Source organism: Podarcis erhardii, assembly GCF_964252035.2.
Source record: "Podarcis erhardii genome assembly, chromosome: 6".
Taxonomy (NCBI): domain Eukaryota; kingdom Metazoa; phylum Chordata; class Lepidosauria; order Squamata; family Lacertidae; genus Podarcis; species Podarcis erhardii.
The window spans coordinates 49,049,860-49,066,990 of NC_138510.1; the positions used below are offsets into that span (position 1 = coordinate 49,049,860).

At 41.0% G+C, this 17,131-nt stretch overlaps 1 protein-coding gene and 1 long non-coding RNA gene across 4 annotated transcripts in view; one reads left to right on the plus strand and one right to left on the minus strand.

Annotated features, from left to right (window-relative positions):
- SORT1 (sortilin 1) overlaps positions 1-11,478 on the minus strand; it is a 103,962-nt gene extending 92,484 nt beyond the window's left edge. For 2 of the 3 annotated variants that reach the window (XR_014157637.1, XM_081866395.1), the window contains exon 1: positions 11,250-11,478. Coding sequence is in view for 1 of the 3 variants with exons in the window: in XM_081866395.1 (XP_081722521.1) it covers positions 11,250-11,432 (183 nt within the window). In the remaining 2 variants the exon portion in view is untranslated. The remainder of the gene's footprint in view (positions 1-11,249) is intronic. The other variant, XR_014157638.1, reaches the window with a different exon arrangement.
- LOC309344178 lies at positions 11,451-16,980 on the plus strand. Its single transcript, XR_014157641.1, has 2 exons — positions 11,451-11,547; positions 12,256-16,980. It is a non-coding gene; the product is annotated as an uncharacterized lncRNA (long non-coding RNA).
- Positions 16,981-17,131: the final 151 nt, after the last annotated feature.

Here is a 17,131-nt window from a genome sequence, read left to right on the forward strand (position 1 = left end):
ACAGGGAATCACCAAAAGAAACAAAATGAAACTCATTGTAGACTGAACAAGAGAAAAGAGAAAGGAATCTAGATTTTAACTTTCCTCCTGGGGGGAAAAAAAGAAAGTTTAATCTGCTGCAGCCATGGAGGAATTGAATGGGAAGGGTCATGGTCCCCCTGAGAATATGCCCAGAGTGCAGGCCTCCCACCAAAAATATTAATCATCTAGGCCTAGAGCAAGGATGAGGAACCTGTAGCCCTCCAGATGATGTTGGACTCCAACTCCCATTAGCCCCAGCCAACCTAGCCAACGGTCAGGAACGAGTTGCAGTCCAACAACATCTGAACGGCCACAAGTTCCCAGCCCTGCTCTAGAAAGTCCTAGACTTTGGCTGGGTATAAGCACAGAACCCATACATGGGACTCCACAGAGACCACAAAGAACAATCTTCTCTCCTTCTACTGCAAATATTTAGTGACCAAGATATGTTCAGCTATAGTTTCTTCCCCAGACCAGCAGAACAAAATGAAATTATTTTAGACAAAACTAGTCTATCTTTTCATTTAGTCAACTGTGAGCATAACTACACCTTGAGAGGCAATAATGGAATCCCCAACCCTGCATTTGCCTTGTAATGTTAACATGGAAACAAGGAAAATGCTTAAACCTTCCCCACCCAATGCTGCTTCTTGGTCTCTGTGCTACAGCCAAGTCCAGGGCCAGAAGTAAGTTCAGCGTGGTGGCTGAGGTGGGGGTGGAGTGGGGAGAGAAAAAGAACCCCCCAATATTACCATAATGATCTTGGCAAATATGTGTTTCTCCAAGTGTTTGGTAACATACACTGCTGCCCTGTTTCTTCTACAGCACATTGGATAGCTATTTAATTGCAAGGAAGTTCAGCACTCCCAGAAACTTGTTCAAACCCTGAAAAACCGGTCTGTCCAACAAACTGAGCCAGAATCCATGGACACTGCCCATCTTATTAAAGGTGAAGCCATCATGGCTTACAATTGTTTTGAAACTAAGGTTAGATTGGATATGATTGCAAAACAATTTCTAGGAAAACCAAGGTTGCTTTACATATTTAAGCACACAGCATTCCCAAGTATCTCTCTCTTAGATATACCGGTATGTCGCATTGCCATATGGACTACTTCTCATTTTCTTGTGTTTTCCATGTATTGTTTTGCTTTTCAAATATGGGACAAGGATGTTGCCCTAATCATTAGAATCTAATGCAGTAATGCACAGAATGGCATGAACTACATGATTTTCTTATTCTCTTCTATGAACAAGAGTAATGTCCATAGTATGATGTGTGCAATTCCATTTTACAGGAAAAAATGAAAGCCCCTGCATATATATATGCAACCCGTTGGATAGGAGGGGAAATGTTATTTCCTTTTGGATACTCTTACATAATGCAGTTTTAAAACCAAACACTTTTGCCAGCAGCATCAACACAAATGTTATGTGAGCTGACAGCATAAATGTCCCATGCTGTTAAGTATGGGGGTCAAAATGCACCTGGGAAGGCGCTTCGGGTTGTGCGATTTCAGGTTGCGTACCACGCCGAACCCGGAAGTACCGGAATGGATTACTTCTGGGTTTCAGCGCTCGCGCATGCGCAGAAACACTAAATCGTGCTTTGTGCATGCACAGAAGCACTAAATCACGCTTTGCGCATGCGCAGAAGTGCCGAATCGTGACCCGTGCATGCGCATAAATGATGCTGCGGGTTGCGAACGCTGAGGGGGTTGCAAACGTGCTTCCCGCATGGATCACGTTCGCAACCCGAGCGTCCACTGTATTGCTTTCACACTGGTTACATTTGCTGCATGAAATACTGGCACTTTTCACAGGAGTCATGGCACATAGCCCTGTCCTAAGCAGCTTTTGTATCAGTGACCATAAACAGTAGTTCTTACAAGGTTCTAAAACATTTTCTATACTGAAGTAGGTATTTCCCAAAACTGGAAGCTTCAACACTAGGACTCAATTCTTATTAGTTGCCTCTGCACCAGATGTTCACTATACTATGATACAGGTGTTGCTAGTTGCATTTGTGAAATGTCATTTGCCACTGGCGAAGCAGGGAATATTTCAGGACAGGTCTACACAAATCACCAACAGCATTGCATCTCACTTCATTAAAAAAAAAAAAAAGCAAGTGGAGTACCTCTCTCTACAGAATCTGGTGAAGATATACTAGGCAAATAGCAAAAATCAAGCAGTATTTTGTTCAGACTGTGTGCAAAAGCAGGTTGATCAACTACTGCTCCTTTGTTATGGGCTGCTTCATGTGAAACAGTAAGCAAAGAACAAACCTTGGTGAGAGTTCATGGTTACCTAGAGAGTTCTAGCAACATGCCAAGACTAAACAAAACAAAACCCTAGCGTTATGTACTGAGTTTTAGCTAAGTGCAGAGCTGCAGTAAAAAGGAGCAGGGAGAATCAAATCAGCTGTGAGCTCCTCTCCAGGAGTCCATGTAATTTCAAGAAGCCACAGTACAACTTACTGTGACATGCCAACCCTGTCTATAATAGATGGGCTCTCAGAGGTTAAAAGGGATGTCAACTGGCTTTTGTCAATATCTTTTTCCATTCCACTCCATTGGAAGAGCCATTAGTTATGCATTACAATCCCAATTTTGCTTTTGATCTTTTCACGTTTACAACAATATGTGGCAGGGGAACAAAACTCATACCTTCCCCATAAAAAAAATACTCTTTTTTAACACAAAAAGCCACAGAAAATTATGTGGAGAACATGCTGACCAGATACCACCATCTTTCTGGATTATGAAAAAAAACAAAAGCACAGGTAATATAGAGAAAGTCAAGATGGGGCACAACAGCAACCCAACATGACTGAAAATGGCAACTAAAGTGGCAACATGAGGTTAGTTCACTGTGAAGTCACACAAATAGGAAACATTAATGCACAACTTTTGGTATAACTTACACTAGAATCTATACTCTACTTTCCCGTTCAGTTATTAAACCAACTTCAGCTTCATAGTATGGTATGACTAATCAGGGATCTAAAAATACAGGTAAGTTGTTCAAGTTTGACTATGGCTTTTATTAAAAATAGCTTTAGGGTCACATACTATGTAACAAAATGGTGTATTTCTATAGAACCGCCCTATTATGTCTACATCCCAATCCAGCAAAGAATGAGCATGAAAAATTGATTCTCCACTATTGTCAACAAGACTTAACAATAGTTTAGTACATGCACTTGAAGGATCCTTCACATCATTCAGAAAAACACTTATGTAAAAAAGGAAATTGTAGTTGGTTTTACTAATACACAGCAAAATAGCCAATGGAAACATTTTATGTTGAAGGAATTGGCTCCCTACCACAGATCAAAGCTGATTCTTTTGTATGTCCCCATACAATACACTGGGTGATAGCCAGCTTATCCTCACTTACTTTCCCTCTGCTCTTTCCAGGCACAGTCCACAATTTAAAGCTCTGTGTCCAAGCACCCTTTTTTTGCTCTAGAGCTTTCCCCATGAAAACTCACTCTTTAAAGATCAACTGGAGCAAATGTTAATCCACGGAAAACCTGAATTGATTCTTGCACCGATTGAGCTTTAAAGAGTGGGTTTTTGCAGGGAAAGCTCGCCAGGGGGTGGGGATGCTTAGACATAAGAGCATTTAAGCACAGACCTCTTCCTGGAAAGAACAGGGCAAAAGGTAAGTGTGGATAAGCCCCAACTCTTGATTTTAATGGGGCTCCTCTGAGTACATCTTAGTCGGATATCACCCACTGTCAGCATCTGAGGTTATAAGCAATCTTCACATATAGCATTCACAACAAAGTGAAATTATTATTAGGAGTAGAGACTTGTAATCATATTTGAATAATCACGCCACATTGCAAAATAAAATGAGCTGCTTGCAACAAGGGAATTAACAGGGATTCTCCTGATAAGCATACCAGAAGGTTCATTCTAGATTATATCAGTGAGAATTAGACTTAAGTTATTGCGCCAAACATGTGCTCTAAACATCACAGGACCTTCTATATATGTGATAAGCAACTTTTCTCAAGTTAACTTTCAGAAAGCAGAACATTGTAAGAGCTATTGTATAAGACCAGCCATCAAAGGTTTGCAGGATTAGGTATTAGAGTGGCCTAACCTTTAGTTGGACTTTTTTTTTTTTTTTTTTTACTGTGCATGTATACATGTTGCAATGGGGCAGGGGAGGTCAGTACCTAGGAAGTTTTATTCAGAAAGAGGCATGTGTTTGTACCCAAGTAGAAATACAGGATTTAAGAATAATCACAACACTGACCTGGGAAAGGATATCTTTGAAGGAACAGCAGCATTTGGCACACTCAGCACTCTTCTTGGACAGATATTACGCTATATAAAGTCCTCTGCTTCATATGAGTGATGCGGGGTACAAAATTTTCCACTGCTACATTTTTTCAATATAATTTTTTTATTTAAAAATGCAACTGCTTCATAAAATAATTAATACAATACCAGTCAAACTAGATAGATTTTTGCAGTTGTAATTAGATCATTTATACCAAGGAAATAAATATAATAGTACGTTCAATGAAAGCAGTCAAAACTGTTATGAAAAACAAAATTTAAACAAGGTAAAAGTATGTTATTGAATTGCTTTGTATTATCTTACAAGTATTTCAAATACAGTCATACCTCGGGTTGCAAACGTGATCTGTGCAGGAGGCATGTTCACAACCTGCAGTGCTACATCTGCACACGCACGTAATGCGATTTGGCGCTTCTGCGCATGAGTGTGACATCATTTTGTGCTTCTGTGCATGCATGAGCATTGAAACCCAGAAGTAACCTGTTCCAGTACGTCCGGGTTCGGCGCGGTCCGCAACCCGAAAATGCACAACCCGCAACGTTTGTATGCCGAGGTATGGCTGTAAAAGTAATTTCCTAGCTAAATGTTGAATTTATGGAACGTAACGGGTGGCGCTGTGGGTTAAACCACAGATCCTAGGACTTGCCAATCAGAAGGTCGGCGGTTCGAATCCCTGCGACGGGGTGAGCTCCCATTGCTCAGTCCCTGCTCCTGCCAACCTAGCAGTTCAAAAGCACATCAAAGTGCAAGTAGATAAATAGGTACTGCTCCAGCGGGAAGGTAAACGGCATTTCCGTGCACTGCTCTGGTTCGCTAGAAGCGGCTTAGTCATGCTGGCCACATGACCCAGAAGCTGTACGCTGGCTCCCTCGGCCAATAAAGTGAGATGAGTGCCACAACCCCAGAGTCGGACACGACTGGACCTAATGGTCAGGGGTCCCTTTACCTTTAACATTTAAGCCACATTAAGTGCACTTTTTTGCATGTTTCCCCTAGTCAAATATTTCCTTCCAAATATATTTGGCTACTGGAAAAGCCATTTATCCAGTTCATAAGATTGTTTTTGAATTTTGGTGAATAAGTGACGTAAAACACTAAATCAGATCCCAATCAATAGAGGCTTTTGGGGGTGGGGGGATCAAAAAACCAAAACTCCACATAAATGCGCTAAAGCCACTAAAGGAGGAGTATAATGGAATCTCTCCTGTACGTAAAAGTTCTTATGGTAATGAGAGTTTCAGCTGTATGCACCTGTATGAGTGAAGGTCCCCAGAGATATGAAGAATACACTTGATCCAAACTGGAGCCAGAGGGCTGAAGATGAAATCAGCTTTTGCAATTCACTCCTTTTAAATGTGCAAAAGCCCAAAAGGAAAGTATCAGAGCCAAGAATGGCTCTCTAGGCTCCAACAGGCACCATCTATTCTATCACAGTGATGACAAAACAGACACCAAAAGAAAACAGTTACAGTACACATTATTTCTTGTGCTGAGACACCAAATTCTTATGACACTTGTTTATTATAGAACCAAGCCTCACAGAAGCTTTGTACTAAAAGGGAAAAAAGCTTTGTGGACTAGAAGTGAATAACTTATTTCTTCAGCTAAGATTCTCAAAAAGATTGGTTTAATCAACATTCAAGAATTTCAAGTTGATGTACATTAGGTAACAAATACTAGTCTCCACCTTGCAAAGTTCTACTGAAGACAGAAGACATTAAGTTAACATTGAACACTCAATTCATTCCTGTTTGTTACATGTTGGCACAAGAGATATGAGAGCTAGGGAAGACAGAACTGGAGAATGGAGGTTTAATCTTGGGGTAGAGTGGCTGAAAGGAACAGAAGTAGGTGAAAACTACTATTGGCTACTGAATTTCACATTGCACCATGAGGTTTCAGGAGAATTTGTATCAACTGAGAAACATTTTTAAAATGTAAACTATCCTAAACCTAAGTACCCAAGAGGGCAAGAAGTGTATTTAAATAATTAAATCCTGGGATCTTTCTGTGTATATGGCAGGTTCAGGAAACAAACAGCCAGCTCATTGTAAAGAATGCATTTTGAATGCATTCTCAGCAGGCAAGATCTAATGCATCACAAATAAGCATCTGCTTGTACCATTCCCACTTCCTTGTCTTCTCCATTCTATTTAAAAAGAGAAATAAACAATGAGGGCTTCTTGGTGCCTTGGCCATGAAGAAGTATGAAACAGAAGTTTTGTTTGTTTTGAATTCTTCCTATTTCAAATCAGCTGTGAATGCATAGAATGAGAACCTATAGTGTCTCTCAGAAAGTGTCTTGGAGAAAAACTGAACATTATTTCTACAATTTTGGATTATATATAGACCAGCTGTTTTAGATAGACCTTAATGCTCTGATAATGTGCATTAGTATGATTTTCAAATACCTTAGAAACATTTGCTCTGTAAAATGGCCAGATGATGAATGCAAAATAAATAAAATGCATGCAAGTAACCATAAAAATCTATAAAATAACTATATATTGGCATTCCTCTCATTCCACTTGGTAAATGGGTGCTGAGTTGGAATAATCAGATTTTCTTTTATGTTTTAAATAATCAACAGTACTTTTAGGTTTTATGCATTGTTTAAATTGTTTATTCATTCAATTAATCAGTGTCTTCCTGCTTATAGGATTCTCATGCTGACAAACTGTAGCACTAGACAGACCTGTGATGAGTTAAGATAATTGTACATGTACCTATGCAAATATGGCAATATAACAAACCATAAGCAGGACAGTCCTGTGTGGTAGGTGGGGGGTGGGAAGCAGGGTGGAGTAGCAAAATGACAACACCCAATTATATTAGAAAAGCAGAGAACAGTTGGTGTTGAGCACTCTTCTTCTCAAATTGACACATTTTTTTATCTTCATTTTACAAACAGTATCAAATGTTGAGGGGAAATACAGCATAAACTGCTACGTGGGGAAGACTATAACAGGGATTTAAACATTGCTAACAGGAAATGATCAGGGCAGATAAGATTTTCAGGTTCACCAAATCCAGCAGTATCCTCTTAATCTTTATTTCATGGTATCATTACATTTGCCCTGTGATATAGTAGTTTACTGCTTCTACCAGAGTTTTAGCTCATTCATGCAATATTATTTAGAACTACAGTACTGTATATAAACAGCATAGCAGCTGTTATCTATGTCTCAGGGAAAGGAAATATGGCCCTTTCCCCTCTTAGGAGCAATACATTTCAGTTGAAAAGCTAAGCTATGAGAAATCCACTGAGAAAGAAATGTGCATTGTCATTGTGATCAGGAACAGAACATGAGAAGAGGGGTAAAACTTATCCAGCTCCCCCAGCAGATTACTACAACAAAACTCCTGCTTGCCTGATGAGCTTATGAAACTCTCCCTATTTTCTGTGATTGGAGCGTTCTTCCTGATCCACCCAGATTAAAGTCTCTGAAGGAATTACAATTCACCACAATCATCAGTTTATAGCCAAGCAGGTTAATTGAAGAAAGAGGGATGAACACTCAAGGCATATGTAAAACTTGCTTCATGAGAAGTAAAAAAGTTTGCTGGAGATTGTGGGGTGGAAAGGGAGGGAGGGTTTGGCACTTTGTACTCTTCCACCTTATTCTGCGGTAGTCAGACCTCCTCCTAAACACAGTGTATGGTTCTGGACACCAGAGGCGGATTTACGGGAGCACGACCAATTCAGTCACACTGAGCATAGAGCTTCAGGGGTGCCACAGGGGAAGCTGCAACTATGATTTAGAATGGAGTGCAAAGGGCGGGGGGGGGGGAGCACCAATTTTTGGTGTTGCACAGGGTGCTGCTGAAATTTGAGACCACAATGTGGGTAACACCCCTCAGGAAGAATGTAAACAAACTAAAATGGACTCAGAACAGGGAAACAAAGATGGTGAGCAAAATAAAGAAAACAAGTCCTGTTAGTTAAGGTTGAAGTAGGGCTGCCCTACAACCGGATTTTCCCAGACATTTCTGGGATTTCAAAGTTGGAAATGACGTCCAGGGGGAATTTCCGAAATGTCCCAGATCACAATTTGGCATTTGTCTAAAAAAAGTTTGTCTAAAAACACCACAATTTCGGTGGTTTCCTAAAAACAAGCTCAACAATTTGGGGGTGTCCTGGTTTTTACTTTTTTAAATATGGCAACCCTAGTCGAAGGAACTAGGCATGTTTAGTTTGGAGAAGAGAAGACAAAGAAGACATGACAGCACCCTTCAGACTCACTGAAGGGCTGTCACATGAAAGAGGGCATGGAAGAGTTTGTTACTTCCCCAGATGGCATGACTAGATCTAATTGGTTTAATTTACAGGAGGATAATATTTAGGTTCAACCCTAGGAAAAACTTCCTCACATTTTATAAAAAGTTTATCCCACCCCCTTTGAGAACCCTGTTAAAGCAATGAATTTATTGGCTCCAAAACACATTATGGGGCACAAAAACAAGAGTCTATAAGGCATGTAATCTACTATTGTGCTACTATTTATCACTTAGTGTTTATACAACAAGAGGCTTACCATTTAAGCAAGGCAAGGGGAATGGAGAGGAAAGAAAGATGTGCATGATTAGTTAAATGACACAGCAAATACTCAACTTATTTTGTTTTTAAACACACCAACAGAAGGAGCTAGGCAAACATCCAGTTTTTTAAAAAAAGTTCCAATGGTAGGGAGCAGCAAATGAGAATGCATGGAACTGGGAGGATATAATTTTGGTTTAACAGAATATAATTTTGGTTTAACAGAGGTCAAGAGAAAAGCGAAAAAAACACGGCAGTAGAGAGAAAAAGCAAAATTAATGGAGATAAAATGAGTAACATGGTCACAACAACAATAAAATTATTGTGAGTTTAACAAAAGAATGATTTGAGAGAAGAGGCCTAAGCAAAAGGTGTTGCAACTTATTAAAGAGATAACAAGAGTGAACACAAAATTATTGGTTGCATCAAGACAGAGATAATTGTGAATGTTATAAATATAACCAAGATAAAACCCATGAAATTTAGCAGCTGAGTGAGTACTGGGAGAGAAATTAAGACTCCAATGCAACACCAAAATTACAAGCTTGAGGGATATAAAAAATAGTAGACCTACCAAGCAGAAGAAAATGTAAAGCAGGAAAAAGAGAAAGGAAGCAGAAACTTGTTTTTTTCAGAATTCAGTTTTAAGAAATGCCTAGTCAGCCAAGGAAAATAAATGGTGATGCATAGTTAAGAAAGTAATGAGATCAAGAGGGAGGAATAACCAGTAACTTCTTTCTTTCTTAAGAAAAAGGCTGTAAAGTTAACTTGAAGATTCTAAGGTTGTTGTAGTAAGAAATGATTGGCTAAAAATGAGGAAATTGGTTTGAGTTAATTGCCACTCATATCATCAATAAACTTTCTCTGAGAGCAGCTGGCTGGTAGGGATTATTAAAGTACAGTAATACTCCCTTTTTGAGACACATGACAAGGGAGCACACATTTCTGTTCCATCCAGATATTACAGAGTCCAATTTGGGCAGGTTGATATAACAGGGAACAACCCCAGCCATATTACTCATACTTAGGAGTCAGGCAACAAAGCCATATTATTTGGTTAACATCCATCTCCTACATCATTCTTCCTCCTAGTCAGGGGCAATTCACAAGCCAATTGCTACAACAAGAGTTATGTAATACTCATCACTCAGTGAAGCAGTTGTATGAGTGTTTCAGCATAAGCTCAACTAACAATTCAAAGGGATTTTGCCATGTCAACCCTAAATCCACTTTCAGCAGCTTTTAAGTTAGCACAGTAAATACTGGTAAAATTGTACGCCAAGTCCATACCTGGTAGATTCAGGTGAACTGTTTATGCACCAGTATGCCCTGATTTATGTAGTCACTAAATGCAGACTACCAAGCAGAACTTGTTTATTCTGAAGGGAATCCTTGTGCAACAGACTACAAAACTATCAGAGGCAGATTTTTGCAGGGCGGCCAATGAATATTTGCTGCAGAGCCAACTGAAGTTGAACCCCCTTCAGAAAAAGTTCCACCATCTAAACACACCAATTTAGGGCTTGTTCACGTGTATAGCAGCGAGCTTTGGGGGAATGAGTTGGTGTCAAACTCTAGAAACTTCCTGCCATGCAATTGCAGCTGGTCACATGAATGTCAGCCCCGTATACTGAACACAGCACACATCAGCTTTTAACACAAAACGCAGTGGCTGTGTGCAGTGTTGTAAACTAGCCTTTAGTCTGTGAATGTCAATGATTCTCAGCTATGAAGGTCCCACAAATGTGGTGGGAAATGCTCTCAGGACCAAACCAAATGAGGCAGAGGAGGCCATTGATCAGCTTCTGCCACATTTTAAAGCCTCAAAGCAGTCCTGAGGTTGCTCATTTGATTTGGGGAAAGTGTAGAGTCGACCCATTCCTTTTGTATCCTTTCTCCATCTGTCCTGCTTCACTATACCTATGCACCAGTCCCTCTCGTCCTTACACAACTACCTGGCCATTCTGCACTCTCACTTCTACAGGTGCGGCTCTCTCTCTCCTCCTCTCCACATATGAGCTGCATCACACCACACCAACACAAACAGACACACTCCAGCTTCTTAATGCTGCCTGCTTCCTCAGAGAGAGGTGGCTGGGCTCTGCCCTCCTTTTGAGCAACGTTGTTGACCCAACGCTGAAAAACTGCTGCCTGCTGCTGCCGTATCTTACGTAGCTGTCAGCGAAACGCACTCTGCACATGTTCAGAGGCGCCGACTGTGAGAGTTCTGGGGCGCCGAGGCGAGGCCAAGGCTGACGCTTCCTCAGGTGCGTCTCCCTCCCTGCACCTGCGTCACCTCCAGCCCGCGTCCCTCACCGGCCAGAGCGAACCCCCCCGCGTCCGCCACCTTCGCCGCTCCCTCTCTCCTCACCTGGTGGGTGCTGTTACCCAGCACCTCCAAATCAAACCCGCCGTCTCGCGGGCCGCACACTCCCTCGGATTCGGCCCGCCGGACCCGCGGCGGCGCTCCCGCTCCGAAGCGGAGCTCGCGGCCGTAAAGCGGGGCCGCCAACAGCAGGAGGATCCCGGCGCGCATCCAGCCCGACGGCTCCATCTCTGCCGCCGCCGCCGACAACAACCTCCACCACAGAAGTCTCTCCTCAGAGCACGGAGGCGGCTCACCCCCGCCGCCCCGCCCACCAAAGCCTTGATTGGGCTGCGCCGCTCAGGTATGCCGAAGCCATTGGCTGAGGGAGGTGGCACTCTTATCTCCCTTTCAGACAGCAGACAGCCTCTTCTGACAGCTCCTCTGCCATTCGCGCAGCGACCCCAGCCTCTATTTTCTAAGTGGTTTACAGGGCTGCCAATTGCGGCGAAGCAGCCAACCCTGCCCCCACCCCCCTGTGGCCATTGGCTACCTCCTAACACCAGCCTCCTCCTCCTAATTCTCTAGCTGGGCAGCATCACCCCACTTTGGAGAGCACCTTGCCCATTGGCTAGCTGCCTACCAGCGTTTCCCCTTACAGCTCCTAGGAGTAATCTTAGCCTCCTCGCTGCTGTGCTCCGATTGGTTAGAAGAGGGTGGCACTAAGGCTTTTTTTTTAATTGGCGGAAATTCGATGCTGCTTTCGTCCTAGGGATTCTTGGAGTGGCTCGGAGCGTTCGGGATGGAGATTCAGACCAAGATTGGGAGACTTTTTCTTCTTCTAATTTTCACATACTGGTATTTGTTACATTTGCCCACTTATATGGGCAAGCAACTAGTCCTTTGGGGAAGGATTCATTGGGGGGCAAGGCTGTGAGCCATTCTGGATTTGAAATCACGTCGCCTTCTGGACACCTGCTGGCCTTCCTAAAAGATATGCACAAAGTCCTACTGCCTTATCTCTGAGTCAGGATCTCTGAGTCAGGCAATTTTTATGGCCATTCTCTTTCAGATGTGCTTTGAAGGAGCACAGGGTCCTCGTTTGGTTTCTGTTGAAGACTCAAGTGAAAACAGCAAGCGAAAAAGCAAGGGTCAAATTACAGAAAAAGAAAAGATCAGGTCTGTCACTTAGATTTTGTCATTTTTGAATGACTTTCTCTTCCACCCTTTTGAGTGTTAAAGGATATTCCAAAGAAAAACAAAAGCATACCAAGAGAAATGGTATTTAGATCCTTTCCAATATGCCTAAAATGTACAGTACTGCAAGACATGGGCTTAAAACCTACACCCATTTACTGAGGAGTAAATCCCATTGACTGAAGTGGATAGATTGTGCTTTTAGAGTGTGTCTTTAGAGTTTTTAGAGTGCCCCAAGCATTTTAGAGTATATTTTTTCCACAGTAGGTTAACATGGGTTGCTGCTCTGAGAGTTAGTACATATATTCTATCTTGGTGCATCCAAGTTCTTTATTCCTCCATGATGCTTGTTTTACTTCATTGTCCCAGCAGTATGGTTAAAGCATAATCCCAGAGTCAAAAAAGCACACACAGAACATTTTGAACACCCTTTCTCCCACATTTTCCTTTTTTCAATGATAGAAATGGCTTGACTAAATGTGTGAAGCCCTAGTATTGGAACAGAGCAAAGGATACATTAAATATTTATTCTCTCTTCACTCATTGCCATAGAGCCAGCAATTATGGCATTTTGCTAACGAGCAACACAAACAGGCACATGATGTTCCTTATACTGCTCTCACAGTACTGAAGGCTTTTTTCTTATGAAGAGGAAGGTATAATGTGTCCTACTAACAAAAATGCAGATACATCAAAATAGCCATCACAAAAGTATCAGGGCAGGCAGACACCTCGTTATGAGTACTTTAAAGAAAAGCAATGGTTCATGACACAGATGCCCTTCACAGATGATACAGTATGTATGTATTTTCTGCAACCAAGTTCAAAATGTAGCGTAAGTAGTGACTCCACATAATTAAAGCCTGATCTTTAGGACAATGGTATTGGTAAACTGCCAACACACCTCACTCAGTTAAACACAGTTAAGTACATTCCACCTCCATTAATAACAATGGAAAAGTACGTACTTAATTAAATCTTCCTTCAAACTGAACAAAGCTTATTTTGGCTGGATCATGTATCACCATATATAATTCAAACTAAAGGCAAAATGAAGCTTTAAGGTTACATACAAACGAAGATGTTAGAAACTGAGCACTTAATGATAGTTATCAGAAATGATAAATCCTTACATTCCCGAATACTATTTTTAATGGGCTGGACAGTAAGGTATCCTTAATCCAAGTCACAGAGGAAACCAAGGCACAGACTTCATGAGATGCCTTCATTGAACCTTCATCTACTAGGTCTACTCTTGTTTGCAGGAATGGAAGTAGAGTGCTGCTAAGTAGTTGGATAGCAAGATGGAGCATCTACAGACTTTACCCTCCTTTCTTTTACACAACTGAAGACCCAGGAACACTGCAGCCCTCCTAGCAAGCAATGGGTTAACAAGTGTTATAGCTAGAAAGTAAAGGCTTCAGAGTATGAACAGGAAACCATCACATAACAGAAGCATTGCAACATGAATTCATGGGAGAGGGGGAAGAGTTGAAACCTACATGCAAGAACCACAAGTTGCTGAAATAGTGTATAGTTATTTCACATAAAGTGTTACATAGCATTATGGACAAAAAAGAGTGGAAATTAACCAAAGAAAACAGTTGTATATTCTGAATGTCAACGCTAGAGACAAATAATTTGGACAATTCATAACTTTGCCACCAAATCTCCAAACCTATCAGGGTTGCAAGTGGCCACGCTATAGGATGGTAATCTTCTGAGGATTTTGATCACTTGCCCCAGAAAAGAAATACACAATTATATAATGTACCAGGTAAGTACAGCTGCTGCATCTGGAGTCCTAGGGTGGGGAAGTGGATGGAGAAAGAAGCACACAACCAGGAACAAACTGCCTTTACTCAACAGCTCACTGGAGGCAGTCGGGGGGGGGGGAGGAAAAGTTAGGGAAAACTACAGTTGAATTGCCACTGCACTCTATTGCATTAAGTAAAGTCACCTTGAGTTGCAAAGGAAATATTAATTACATAGGGCAATATCCTACTAAACAGTTCCAGTAGCACTTCTCTTGTGGGTCCACCCCCCCAACCTCCTAGAAGAGATTTATGGGCCACTGAGGGAGAAGGAAGCCAAAAGTGCTTGCTCTAGCAGAACTGTTTAGCTAGATGCTACCTATGTAGCATCAGCAGTAGTAATAATATTCCAGAACTGTTAGGAAATCAGGAAATGGATTTTTTAAAATGAGGATTTTAAAATAAGGCTTTTAAAATGTTCCTGTAACAGTATCACCAGAAAAACAAGACTGAAAAAGAATGAAGAACAAAGATTACAATTATCTTTGAAAATACCTGTCAACCTTCTAAAGATGACAATGCATGAAATTACAGTTCAGAGACTGCTTGGTTGCACCCAGACATGGAGCATCCCAGTTACTATATATTGTGAGCCACAGAGTTTAACGGACCAAGTTGGGGTTGACTGGTTGTATCCACAGATCACTATTTAGAATGGCCACTTTTCATACTTTATATTTTGTAGGATAGTCACTTTGAAATACAGATCCTTAGTATCTAAGGTCATAAAGACTAAAAGTGTGCAATTTTGGCAATGTTACCTTGTAATACTTATGGTGGATGCACAAGGGCACAAAAATTGGATATATATATATTCTAATAATATTCAATACATCCAAAGTATTTTGGTACCTCTCGACAACAGCTGATGCAAAAATCAGCTGATGATCAAATAATGTCGCTAACTGAACAGATGTATTTGCTTTAACCTATGGCGACAGAATAAATGCATCTGTACAAGCAACCAAATAAACTATACACTATAGAAAGCACAATTTGGCACAGGTGTTTTGGTTTGGTCAGCATCAGTTATGGACACCTAATATGATGTATCTAAAAATTGTCAAAATAGAAAGCAGGTACAATAAACCCTCAAAAAAATAGCATGTTCCATGTGTATTGGAGCATATAGTGAAACAGATCCTGCAGATATGGAAGTAGTACATGTTGTCCTGTAGGCAACCAATAGCTGACCCAGGAAAATGAGGAAAGAGAGCACCATGGAAAAGTTCAGCATCTTGTACACATAAAAAATGTGATTTAGATCAGTTAAAGAGTCCAGTATTTGACCTTGGACCAAGGACAAAATAATTGTTTCAAAAATTAGTGAGCCGCCTCATACCTTATTCGCCCATGTTAGTTTGCATTTGCAATGTGCAGGCAGGCATACCTACAGCTACATTACAGATTATTTACTTTCAGAGTCTCTCATGGGCTAAGGAGACACACTTTTCAAGATCTGACTGTAGTAGGCAAAAATTGAATCACTTCCGGTCATAGAAAGACCGATGAGAACAAAGTCTTGCTTTTTGGTTTGAGAGAAATCATGGTATGATCACATGGTCTCTGGTACCAGCAACAGCGCCTAAAGCAGAATATAAAAAGCCTTTGTTTTTAGTGCCAGGGAAGGTTTTCCTTTTTGCACAGAGCAAACGCTAGATGAAAAACAACAGTTCTATATTCCAAACAGGCTTTAAAATGCACCCATTCAAGCTTATCCTGTGATGTATCCATTCTTATAGATAAGCAGAAGGCACAAACAGACTAGCCACCTGCTACGCAGGTCATTACCTAGCTCAGCATAGGCCTGTCCTTTTTCTGCTTATTGCTCATTAAGACCATTAATTTCTGCTCAGCCAAAGTATAGCCACTAAAGGCACACACAATCATTTCTGTGTTAATCTTTGCAATACTGTGTTCAGGATGCAATTACAGCTCTCATTACTGGCAAAATATTTTTTTAAGTACCAATGACTGCTAGGCAAATATTGTCTGCCAAGCTGTTAAATGAGACAGACAATTCTTAACTTTCATGAATGAGTAATCCTACAATTTCCCATTTTACCCAACCTGTTTGATATTGCATTGTTTGTTATCACAGCAGCTTAGATTACTCTAGCCTTGCTGATATGCATTAGAACAAAAAGAAATGAACAAGGGCATGGCACAAAGTTACCACGCACTCCTGTTCTAAAGTGAAAATAAAGCCAGTTGGCCACAGTATCAAATATCTAAAAAGCAAGTCAGACCAGATAGTTTATTAAACGAAAACTTAAAAAAATGAAATCGGCAGGCCTATTTGTCTGACAATTCAGTTCTTATCTAGGATAGAAGCATATCCTCTCCCATAGGAAGATACAAGGTGCAAGACTAGATCAATTCACTAGCGGCTAAATTCTGTTGACTCATTAAGAACATGTGTTCCCACACGAGGGAGCTATGCCATTTGAATGTCTAGAAATGGAGCTCCAGAAGTGGATTTTGAAGGCTACATGTCTGGGAGTTTGATTATGAATGCTGCCCAGAAAAGGAAGACAGCTCAGCACAGAAATGTTTTATTAGAAAGGTAACAGAAAATTGCCCCACGTAAGTGAAGTACTATACAGTAATCTTAACTGTAGTGAATAGTATAAATGCCCAGAAAGTTAGTATTTTAACTGTGCTACTTACTCAGGTGCAATCTTGCAATATGAAAAAGGGATTGGGGGGTCTAAAATGTTTCCCCACAGCATACTGTATCAGTGATGTTTGTCACTGTTGTCAGGATGGGAGGTGATTTAGTTGTTGTTGTTGTTTTTTTTTTAATGAACTGAATAAGCAGTCAACTGAAGTTAAGAGTCACATTCTGAAATACTACTGTAGTAACAGGCACCAGAGAAGGCAGCCCTGAATTTTCATTGGGATATCGTACTTCCACTCTCTTGTTGTCGCAACGTT